This window comes from Pipistrellus hanaki (genome assembly GCF_964339955.1).
Source record: "Pipistrellus hanaki genome assembly, chromosome: 1".
Lineage (NCBI taxonomy): Eukaryota > Metazoa > Chordata > Mammalia > Chiroptera > Vespertilionidae > Pipistrellus > Pipistrellus hanaki.
The window spans coordinates 127,075,156-127,087,167 of NC_140503.1; the positions used below are offsets into that span (position 1 = coordinate 127,075,156).

The following is a 12,012-nucleotide window of genomic DNA, read 5'->3' on the forward strand; positions in this document are numbered from 1 at the left end:
GAGTTGTAATCTGGTATGATCTGAAAATGTCTACCAGGGGCACTGGCTTTCGGGCCTCTGGGGAGGTGGAAAGTCAGCCACTGCCTGGGGCTATCTAGCAGGAGCTATGAAGCTATCAGCAGATGGCTGCTATTTGTAATGGGCTTGGAAATGTCCAGGTGAGGCAGGCTAGTGCTAGTGCTGGGTCTTGGGCCTCTTATTGATAGGTATGGGGCATGCTGATACCAGCTGCTATTTGTTTAAGATATTTTAGGGAAGTCTAAAGCCTGATCCAGGACAGCCAGTCATATAGAAAAGCCTCTGCAAACAGGGTCAGGCTACAAGTTCAATGGGGCGGGGGGGTCTCAGGGAATCACCAGGTAGGAGCAAATTGTGTAAGCCATGTTGATAGAAACTCAGATATGGCTGTGAGTCAGCTCTGCGACTGGGGAAGGTCCCAGCACAGGAACAATGACCCCTATGAGCACCCCTGTCTGGGAGAAAGCCACCCCTGAGATTCTGTCCTGATGCTAAACAATCCAGTACATCTAGTATGTCCCTGGTACCCCCAATGCTGCCACCCAGAACTGGAGCTCCGAAGGAGAGAGGGACCATATAAGTTCGTGCACCAGCCCTTTAAGAGGAGCTCCCTGGGTCTCCAGCGACCTCTGTATAACTCAGTCCCAATCCCCCAAGGTTTTTACAGCCCAAAGCTATTGGGACTTCTCTTCCAAGCTATGGAACTCTGGGCTAGGGGCTGGGGCTGGGACCCTACAGCACTAAATGCTTCCCAATTATAATAATGCCATATGTTGAACCAGTCCGCTCCGCCCTTCTGCCCCTCCTATCAGTCTCTATGTAGTTTCTTTTTTACTTCTCTAGTTGCAGGCCCTGCACTTCTGATGGTTCTGGATGGTGGTTGTCTGTATTTTAGTTGTAATTTTGATGTAGTTGTGGGAGTTTACCTATGCAGCCATCTTGGTTCTAAACAGCTTATTTTAATGGAACGACTTGGATTCCAGCATGTATAGGACTCATTCCCTAAGAAACAGAAAGGGAGCTGGTATTAAATATGTGCTGTGTCAAATGAAGCCTGTGGTATCAGCATCACCTACAGGTTATGTCTGGCACCACCCTCTGGCTCCAGGGCAGCGTGAGTGACTCAAAGATCACAGCCAAGATAAATACCTCCTCAGCCTGAACCCCAGTGAGCACTTCTATCTCAACAGGAGCTAGCAGAGTGCCTGGCGGGTGCTATCCACACTCATGCTTTATCTCGCCTGATTTTCTCAAGAAGGTTGTGGATAGGGTCTTTTAATACCCTTGCAAACCAAAGTGGAAAATTAAACTTGGAGATACCACAGAAGATGTCCACACTTTTTGCATTTACCAAGAGGCAGAGCTGGAAAGGGAACCCACATCTGTCAGACACCAAACCTAAACTCCTAATCACAATCACTGTGCTGCTAAAACTACTTAAACTCCCAAGGCCTTTACATTTTACAGCTGTGCACAATAGGTCACACCAGGCCCTTTGTCTCTGAGTAAGTCCCGTAATCTCCCTGACATCAGTTTCCTTCCTCTTAAAAGTTAATGTGTCCTACTGAACCTCACCATGAGGCTCAAATAAGGTAATATATTGAACATTGTAAAAATAAACTCTAAGTGTTGACTTAGGCAGATTATTTTTGATGACAGGGAGAGAAACAGGTCATGCCTGATGCTGTTTGGTGTCCTATAGAAACTACAGAACAGCCATCCGTGGGTCATTGGCATGGCTAAGCTGTAGGATAGCTCTAGAGAGAAGGCAGCTGGGTTCTGAATTGAGACTCATCCCCATGTCAGTAGGTAGACTGCTGCTGTGGGCAAGGTGATCATAAATGAATGCAACATCACCTTCACTTGGGAACCTGGTATTTCGTTGGAAGGATTTATTCTATTTTTATTTCCCATGAATCCCAGAGCCCTAGTAGCACTGTAGGCTTCAGCTCCAGCTCAGCATTTGTGACTAGACTGAACTGAACAACCCCAAGAGGGAAACTTTTTCTCCCTTCACTCAGCTGCCTGAACAAGCATGGTTTGGGGTAACTCTGTACTTGCCTGGGTTGAGTGTGGTTTCATCAGGTCAGTGACTTCCCCAACATTTACTGCCCACATCTGCCATCTAGTGGACAGTGCTCACTTTTTATTTCTGACCATTTCAAAGTGTGCTTACATTTATTAAACAAAAAGCAGCAGTTACTCTTACAATCTGTTAAGGCATGTAAATCTGGTATTATGATTTCCACGTAATAATGAGAAAAGAAAGGCTTGGAAAAAGGAAGGAACCTGCATGTTCCGGGAACTACATTTAGGAACTTTTCCCTCCATTCAGCAAAAACTCAAAATACTTTAGTCTTGAGCCATTGGATTTGAGCACAGCCATAAGCCCTGGCTCAGTAGCTATCACCAAGTTTGGTCCTCTCACAAAACTGAATTTGATCACTAAAAATATTAGTTTAAATATTTGCATTTGGTAAAACTATTCTGTGCAATGAAAGTGCTAAAGTACTTCCAGAAAGAAAAGTGATGGCTGATATACCATTTCAACTGTGTGTGAGTGTGTGTGTGTGTGTGTGTGTGTGTGTGTGTGAATGTGTGTGTGAATGGTTATGGGTTGTTGAAATTCCCCAAAACTGGGTTTAGTCAAAATGTGAAAATATAGGCAGTGGGAATCTCCTCAGACTCCTTCGAATATAACCACCTACCATTTTATAATACGTGTACTTGGCTTTGAAGTTCTCTGGATGCCGGGGCATCTTCCACTGGGAGGAGAGTATGCCCTCCAGGGCACAGGTGACTGAGCTCAACCCCAATAAGACTGCTATTCAGTAGATGTGTGACCTCAGGCGAATCTTGTAACCTCCCTGTGTCTCATCTTCTTCACAGGGAAAAAGAGAAAAAAAGTAGTATTCCCCTCAAGGTGCTGTGAAGATTCAGCCACACAGCTTCCGGAAGGCACTCAGCACCCAGCCTGCCACTATAAGACCTGAGCGGGTATCACCTGTCTTTATGTTGCTAACAAGCACACGTGGCACGTGTGCTGAGGGATGCAGCAGTGAGACATAGGGTGCATGCTGGGGGCAGCAGAGTGGCTGTTTACTTTTAAAATGTTCTCCTAGTGGTGGTTCTCAACCCAGCGGGTGCTCTGCAAGCACCTCTCCGAAAGAAGCAAAGGGGTTTGTGCTGTAAATGCATGTGGGCATGTGGGTTCGCCAATGAAAGGAAACATGATTAGCATATGGGGGAACTGGGTGTAGAGCAAAGTACTGTCCCACCCAATTAACAACTGTTCTTTAATAGAAATTCCTCTAAAGAAGATGTACAAATGGCCACTGAGCATATGGAAAGATGTTCTACCTTACTATTAGGGAAATGCAAATCAAAATCACAGTAAGTTAAGACCTCACACCATCAGGATGGCTATTATTTAAAAAAGCAACAACACAGAAGATAAGTGTTGGCAAGGATGCGGAGGAATTGGGAACTTTATCCATTGTTGGTGGGAATATAAATTGGTGCAGTTGCTATGGAAATCAGTATGGCAGCTTCTCAGGTTAAACATAGAATTAAACATTATCCAGCAATACCACTTCTGGGTATACACCCAAGACGACTGAAAGCAGGGGCTTGTACAGATACTTATAAACCCATGTTCATAGTAGCATTATTTACAATAGCAAAAGGTGAAATTGACCCAAGTATCCATTGATGAAGGAATGGATAAACAGGCCGTGGTTTATAAATAAATATTATTCAGCCTTAAAAAGCAAGGACATTTTTACACATGTTGCAACATGGATTAATCTTGAGGATATTATATTAAGTGAAATAAGCCAATCACACAATAACAAATACAGGGCAGGGCAAAAGTAGGTATATAATTGTGAGTACATGAAATACGGAGTTTATTTTCGTATTATTATTTGTTAAATTAATGTATTATTTTCCACACAAAAAACTGTAAATCTGCTTTTGCCCCACCCTGTACAATTTGATTCCATTTATATGAGGTACCTGCAGCAGTGAAATTCATAGAGACAGAAGGTAGAAAGGTAGTTACTAAGGTCTAGAGCAGTGGTTCTCAACCTTTCTAATGCCATGACCCTTTAAGACAGTTCCTCATGTTGTGGTAAACCCCAACCATAAAATTATTTTTGTTGCTACTTCATAACTATAATTTTGCTATTGTTATGAATCGTAATGTAAATATCTTTGTTTTCTAATGGTCTTAGGCTCTACAGCAGCGGTTCTCAACGTCACTATGCCAGGGTCATAGGTAGAGATTCACAGGTTAAGAACTGCTGCTGTAGGGCCTAAGACCATCGGAAAACACAGATATTTACATTACAATTCATTAACAGTAGCAAAATTACAGTTATGAAGTAGCAACAAAAATAATTTTATGCTTGGGGGTCACCACAACATGAAGAACTGTATTAAAGGGTCTCGGCATTAGAAAGGTTGAGAACCACTGGTCTAGAGAGAGGAGGAATGAATTAAATGTTTAATGGGTACAGAGTTTCAGTTTTATAAGATGAAAAGAATTCTGAAGATAGTGGAAATAATATAAATTCACTCCATACCAGCGAACTGTACATGTATCAATGGTTATGATAGTGAATTTTATGTGTATTTTAGCACAATTAAAAAAATGTGTCCCGCCCTAAGTCCAGTAGTATCTCTTTGAGAGATGCTGCTAGAAAATCTAAAAATGCATTTGGTTATAAGTTCATTCATACTAGTGAGACCTCAGATAGCATTAGTCATACTTATCTAGGTTTCCTTTTTGTGCCAGTTGCTAGGTTAAGGAGGCCCCTAAGATCAGGTTAAAGAGCACCTCAAGGGCCAAAACCACAGGGCTGGGATCAAGAGTCACACTATTAAACTGGCAGCTCTAGTTTCATAAAGTTGTCATTTATTTATAGTAATTAATTTATAAGTTACTCATACTAAGCCTTAAGATCACATGAAAGACAACTTGGGCTTTCCAGCTTCAAAAGATACTTTCAGATTCCAATGGGAAACTCTTACCTTGTAGATACAGGACTTAGCATTCAGAAAGAAGAGCTCAATGGTGGCATTATCTTTTAGGTATGAAATGCTCTCTATGTAGAACCTGGAAGAGAAAAACCGCAGATGAATCACAGAAGTACCGACCACGCACATAATATACCGTTCTTGGAGCTACAGGATTTCACATGAGGACTAGTGCTCTCACTCCTAAATGAACACAAGAAAAAAGAGTGATCGGTTGTTTTCATATGATTCCATTTCTAGGACCATCATGCCTGATATCCTTATTGTGGCAAAGAACTACCGTAGGCCTGTTATCAACTTCTTACACTCGACCATCTACTTTCTTTTTCCTTACCTGCTTTACATTTAAAAAACACACACATTTGTTTTCAATACAGTACATTTTTTCCCTAATCATTGTTGAGCTGGATTTTCAAAAGATAATTTCTTCTGCTTAATCAAACCAGGGGCAATATTTCTCTGAGAAATGGTTATGACCGGTCTTCCCAAAGGTGGTGAAGTGTGGTCTGATTTCTGCACATTCAGAGGACTGTGATATGTGTAATGCTGTAATATTAATACATATTAAGCCACATGAGAATTGAATTTTTATCTAGATGGAGCTCATGGATTTTTTTTCAGGTTGAAACATGCTGAAATTATTGAAGTTTATATTAAGTGCACCTTTACACATTGACTTTGGAGTTTATTAAATCTCTTAATTAGATAAGGATCAGCTGCACTAAGAGAGTAGGCGCTGTGATGAGAGGGGAATAAGGAGATGGTTGAAATGCAGAGAGTTGGAGGAGGAGAAGCTCAGAAATGGGTGTGACAACTCTTGGGGGGGGGCCTAGATACTTGCTGCACAGAAACTGGGGATACCAAGAGTAGACTGCAGGTGCAAAGAGAAGAAACGAATGGTATAATGCTATAGAACAGCATTATAAAATGATGGAAAGGATGGAAAGGATCCTAGGGAAGAAGTCAAGAGGCCAGTGTCTGGTCCCAGCTCAGTGTGATTTAGGACAAGTAACATCATCTCTCTGGGCTTCCTTCCCAGATTGAAATAGGAGATAGCAGGACTTGGACAGCAGTTCTACATCTAAGAAATATACTACTTTTAGGTACAGGAAACTAATTCAGATTAAAACAATAACAACAGCAAAAACAATAAACCAACATTATATAAGGCAAACAAAACATGTCTATATGCTAGGTCAAGTCCATGGTCCACCAGTTAGCAATCTTTTGTCTACAGACTGACTATATAATCTGTCCTAACATTTTTTCAAATGTGCAAGGAGGCTGTTGTAATACATTACAGATTCATTTAAATTTAAATTTACTTAAAGTATTAGCAGATATTTCCAATCAACAGATATCAATGCAATTACCATCACGTAAGAGTCTACATAGTGTTTGGAAATCACTTTATGGCCCCCATTCTTGCAAAGCCTGGGAATAAGAAGGCTGGTTGACCTCTCCCACACCTCCTCTCCTGCAAAAGTAAGTGAATAAGTGAATCAATGAATGACCGAAGGCATTTGCCTCCCAGAGCAGGTGCCGTAGGATGTGGATGCCTCCATGTAGCATCTGTGGTGGTGGTCTCAGAAGAACTGTCCAGTTGTATAACTTTCAGTTCCCTAATAATGGAGACTTACAAATCAGTAGCAAATTTTACATCTCAAAGCAAAATAAGTTAAAATTGATTTAATTAAAATCTACATCCACTGTAAAGAGCTTTTGAAAAGGGGTAGTTAGAATAGCAAAGTGAAAAAGGAAAGAAGGGAGGGGAAAACCCAGGGCAGTAAAGGGACAGGAGAGGAGGAAAGGAGGGGACTAGAGGGAAGAAGGGAACGAGGGGGAAGAAGAATACCAGTTCAGCTAGGCGACTTGCAGGTGTGGCTATTACAGATGTAACTTGCTTTTGCCTTTGTTCAAGCTATTCCCCTTACTGCCCCCCAAACAATCCCCCACACCCTAACTCACTCTAGCCCTTGGCTAGGACCATCACCCATTTGATCTGATTCCTCTCTTTCCCCACAGAAGTCTCCTTTCCCAGGACACCCTCTGTCTGTGGCACTGCCTCAGGGTCTGTAATTTTTTGTTCTCTGGGAAGTTCCCTAAGGAGGCTGCTGTTGTTCCCTCCTGGTCCTAGTGCCTCTCCAGCACCACTATAGTGCCTGGCATGAACCTGAGTTCACTATGTATCTGTGAATGAAACTTTCCACTCACTGTTGTGAGGTCAAATCCTGGGTTCAGAATAAGACCACCAGAGGCTGATGATTAATTTAAAAAAAGCAGGCAAAGAATTTATTGAAATATCTGGCCAGGACAGACGCGAGAGCACCACACGCAGGTGGTCTCCACACGACTGCACGGTTTCAGGGGTAGAAAGTCCCCTTTAAAGGTTCAAACCACAGGAATTTTCCTTTGTTCTAAATTCTAAATCTTAAAGACTACATTCTAAAGACTGGGGTCAGCCCACAGGGTCGTTGCTAGTCACATCCTGCTGGACATTGGAATGTGACCCTATCTTGCGATAGCCAATAACACAGAAGCAGAGCTCAGAGGTTATCTACAGTTTCTATCTCTGAAGGTTACTGAGTTAGTGGGAATTACTCTTCTGTGCTCCTGGTCCCAGGCAAGGGAAAATTGCCTTAGCCTCTAAGTCTCCACCTGAAAGCTAAGGTAAATAGCTTCTCCCCCCCCCCCCCGCCCCTCTATGTTTAATCAGGTGCAAGAGCCAAACTAGAAGGGTTAAAATTCAAACAGCCGTTTTTTCCAAAGTATGGTTGCCACTATATTTCACTCACCACTGGCTGGAGTTCCACTGGACAGTGAAATAGGCAATGAAGGCAATGCAGGAAGGAGAAGAAACGCATGGCTTTCCAGATGTCACAGAACTCTAGGTTACGGGATTTTATATTCCACATCCAGCTCTTGCCCCTGCCCCCCTCTCACTGTTAACATGGAAAGTTGTTCAGAGAGAGCTGCTGTCCGTCTTGACTCTTAAAGCCAAACAAAGCAGAGGTCTCTTGAGGTCTCTCTCAGCTCAACAGCCAGTGAGCTGAGCTCTATAATAATTGTGAGTCTAAACCTGTTGGGTCTGAAGTAACTTCATTTCAAAGCAATGCCTCATAGCTTTATTGCATTTGCTTTCATTCTTGAGAATTTAGGAATGAAGACATTCTGTTTCTCCAGCCCCAATTCTCTCACCAGTATATTAAGGAGACATAACAATTCCATTTTCAACTCTCTAATAATGGAAAACTGAAATGAGAGGGCAAATTCTACATTTTTATTTTTGCAACAACACTCATTTCCACCGAGTTCTGTGTTGTCTGGCTGTCCAGGAGGCAGGAAGGTAGAGGAAATAACAAGCATATTCTCACATGAAGAAAGCAATTCATCTTCTCTTGACACAAACTGTAAAGCAGTTTCCTGTTAACCTTTATCACCAAGAAACAGCCTGAAAAACCCTGTGAGTTCCAGGCCTGTCACATTATTATTCTACAATATAACCGGGGATATTCAACTCATCCTGAACTTTCCATCTGTGCTAGAGAGCTAGTGAGTCAAAATGCCTGGAGAGAAACAGGCCTCAGACATCTCAGTGCACACCCCGAGGCCCAACGCCTGTGGAGGAGAAACTTCTGGGGAAATGGCAAATGGTGATGGTTTCAGTTCACTGTAGAGATTTTTTATTTTCTTTCTCTCTTTTTTTTAAACCAGTTCTGATTTATTTTTCTGAGAGCCTTGTCAAAGGTACACATTTTCAACAGTAGGTGGCGATGTTGATTTCTCTAACTACCACTCTGTTCACAAAGAAAATTCCAGGTTTCTGGGGAAAATCCCCAAAATGAGCATTTTCTTTAGATTCAGAAAATCTGAATGGACAATTACGAGTCTGATTCTGTACTAACCATGGGTTAATACCCACATCTGGGGCCTCACTGACTCTGCAGGGTCTGCCCTCCCAGCATTAGCCTATTCCTAGAGGTAGTACAGGACTCACCTGGGAGCAAGCCCTTCATACACAAACCAACCCATCCAGAGCCCACCCCTCTCCTATCTCCCCTCCAGGGCTCTCACTCAGGGCCAGACCCACCCACCCTAATCCCTGCAGGGCAAGGAACCAACAATTTGGGACAGCCCCTCAGCCCCAGAGCCTCAGAAATTATTCAAAGTAGCCAATCCTCACCCATTCCTCCTCCAGAAACAGCAGAGGCTCTTGCCCCCAGTTCCCTGTCCACCTGGCCTGGTGTGTCTGTGCCTCTTGATCTATTGGCCTCACTGCACCAAACCATAACAAAACCTACACTTTAATAGATTCTTCAGCAGACTTGGCAGGACTGGATCTTAGGGCTTCTTTTTGAAGTAAAGGAATACCGGCTAAGAGTGGTCTTTGGGCTCCATGAGCAATGCCACACAAAACCTGACCCCAACCAGGGATGTTTTATCACACTGTCTGAGGTAGGACTCAATATGCGCCAGGTCATGTGTTCGCACACGTTACTTACACAAGAGGCCCTGAAGCCCTGAAGTCATGGGAGCCTCTGACTGCAGTGGACCAAACACTGTGCAGCCGATGGCATCTGCCAGGTGCCCCCTCTGGCCCCTCACTCCTCTTCCCTCTCACATCCACCCCTCACACTGGGAACCACTGAGAATTTACAGCAAGTGTTAATTACGTGGACAGTGATTTCATTTTGTAATGAAGAGAAATGTCACATTTGGGAAGCTTTTTGTAGCAGAAAGGAGCAACCACAATGAGAAGGGTAAGTGAGGCTGAGTTTCTGTGACCAAATGTCTGATGGTTAGAATTTCAATGGCACAGAAATCTTAACTGGGACACCCAGTTGGGATCTAGGAAGTTCTGGTTGGCAAGCGCCTCATTTTACACCCATGTTGCTGTGAGTGACAGTAAATAGTAATAGGTGTCTCCACCAGTCAGGAGACACCCAGTCAGGCCATGAACTGCCTCTAAAATCCTTTCTCCCAAATTAAAGCTTCCTCTTCCTTTTTTTTTCTATTGCCCATTCAGTTCATTGTTTATGAAAGTCTACATTTGAGGAGACAAATCTCACCCCATTTATTTTCCTACAAACAGGGAAGATGACCAGAGCTCCAAAGACACTTGACCAGAGAAGACACAATTAAAGGAACAACCAGACATGGAGGATGCATTCTAAGCACAAACTTGTGTCTGTCAAAAGGGAGAGAGTCCCGGATGTGGCTCAGTTGTATGGAGTGTCATCCCATACAACCTCAGGAAGCGAATGGGAGACAACCAAACAATGTTTCTCTCGTATCAATGCCTCTCTCTCTCTCTCTCTCTCTCTCTCTCTCTCTCTCTCTCTCTCTCTCAATACTGGAATGAGGTTTAAAAAGAAAACAGAAAAAAAAAAAAAAGACAAGAGACTTCTTTAGGTGGGTTAGTAAATTTCCCTTATGCTTTTTCTCGACCTATTTTTTAAGCCTGCCTGGTAAACATTCTCAGAGGGTCATCATTCTTCAATTTGGGGAGCCTGCCCCATAGCTCTAAACAAAGGTCTTCGTTGAATGGGATCTCAGTCATACAGTGATCACTGGGCTGCCTGTAAAGTGTGTGAGAAGTAAGAGGTGGGGAAGAGGAGGCTGGACAGGCATGCAGAAATCACATCACATTAAACATGCCAAAGATACCTTAGTGTATCAATGAGAGTCCAGAAAAATTATGAGTAGGAGAACAGATGAAAATTTTGGAAAGAGACTCCATGGAAACGTATAGGAGAGATTGAAGGGACCAAATCAGAAGCAGAGATGAGCACAGAGTAAGTGACGGACATAAGAGAGCTAGTTAAGATGCAGACATAACAGGAATCAATGACTGAGGGTAGGTAAGGGAGCAGGTGGGACAGAACAGGTTGACACCAAGGTTGATGTCCAAGTTTCTGGCTTGGGGGGCTGGATGGGTAGTGGTGCCAAGGACAGAGATAAGGAGGGGCCACAGAAAGAAGAGTTAGTTTGGGGGCAGAAAGTTGATATCATTTAAATCAGGCACAGGAAGGCAGAGAAGCGCCTGTGGGATTGGGTCCTAGCCTCCAAAGACCATGGGGTGATGGAACCAGAAGCTGGGCTGCCACAAAGCATGGGCTCTGTGGGATGTGGGAAGTGCAGGCCCATCTTCTGAACCCTTGCTGTGAACAGAAGGGGAAGCTTAGGGTGACAGCTGGAGGAGGATGCAAGTCAGGGGGGCATTTTTTTCTGTTTGGGTGTGAGCAAGGTGGCCATGGGGGTAGGGATCCATGGAGAAGCAGCTGTTTAAGAAGAGAAAAGGAGAGAGGAGATGAGAGGGGGCAGGTTCTCTGAGGTGGTGGAAGGGAGTGGGCCTGGAGGACACCTGAACCTGCCAGCCTTGGATGATGGGACAATGGTCACTCTTCATCTTCCTGTGTGAGTGTGCAGTAGGTGGGTGAGAAGGCCACAACATTGAGGCAGATACAATTAAGTCTGTGGGTAAGGGCATAGAAGGCTGATGGAGCTCACTGTACTAGCTTTTGTTTTTTCTGCAAAATCATAAAGCAAAGGGGTGAGCTTCTGGTTTAAAGTCTGCAGCAAGAGGGAAGGAAAGCCACTGTGGGCTTGCAGAGACCATGAGCAGGCACACGAACAGAATTAGTTAGAAAAATCGATGATCTCTGTGACTAGTCACAATCATTCGTGTGCCCACATGCAGTTGTGTGCCCCCACACCTCCATCCCTCAGACTACACTCAGCAGCCAGGCATAGAAATTTTAAAAAAGTATGTGATTGGTGTGTGTGTGTGTGTGTGCTGCACACACATGAATATATGTGTGTATACATGCATATATGTGTGCCAAGCAGCAAGGGGAGGGGAGGTCCAGGTAAGAAAGTGATTGCAATTGTGCATAGCTGGGTTTGGACTAAATTGGCAAAGAGGTGACAACAGACATGGCTGATTGCACCTCC

General features: G+C 43.6%; 1 protein-coding gene across 4 annotated transcripts in view; it reads right to left on the minus strand.

Moving 5' to 3' along the window:
- Positions 1–12,012, minus strand: part of FRMD4A (FERM domain containing 4A) — a 328,386-nt gene that overhangs the window by 130,523 nt on the left and 185,851 nt on the right. For all 4 annotated transcript variants that reach the window (XM_084868155.1, XM_084868156.1, XM_084868158.1 and 1 more), the window contains exon 5: positions 5,053–5,137. In XM_084868155.1, the coding sequence (XP_084724281.1) occupies positions 5,053–5,137 (85 nt within the window). The remainder of the gene's footprint in view (positions 1–5,052; positions 5,138–12,012) is intronic.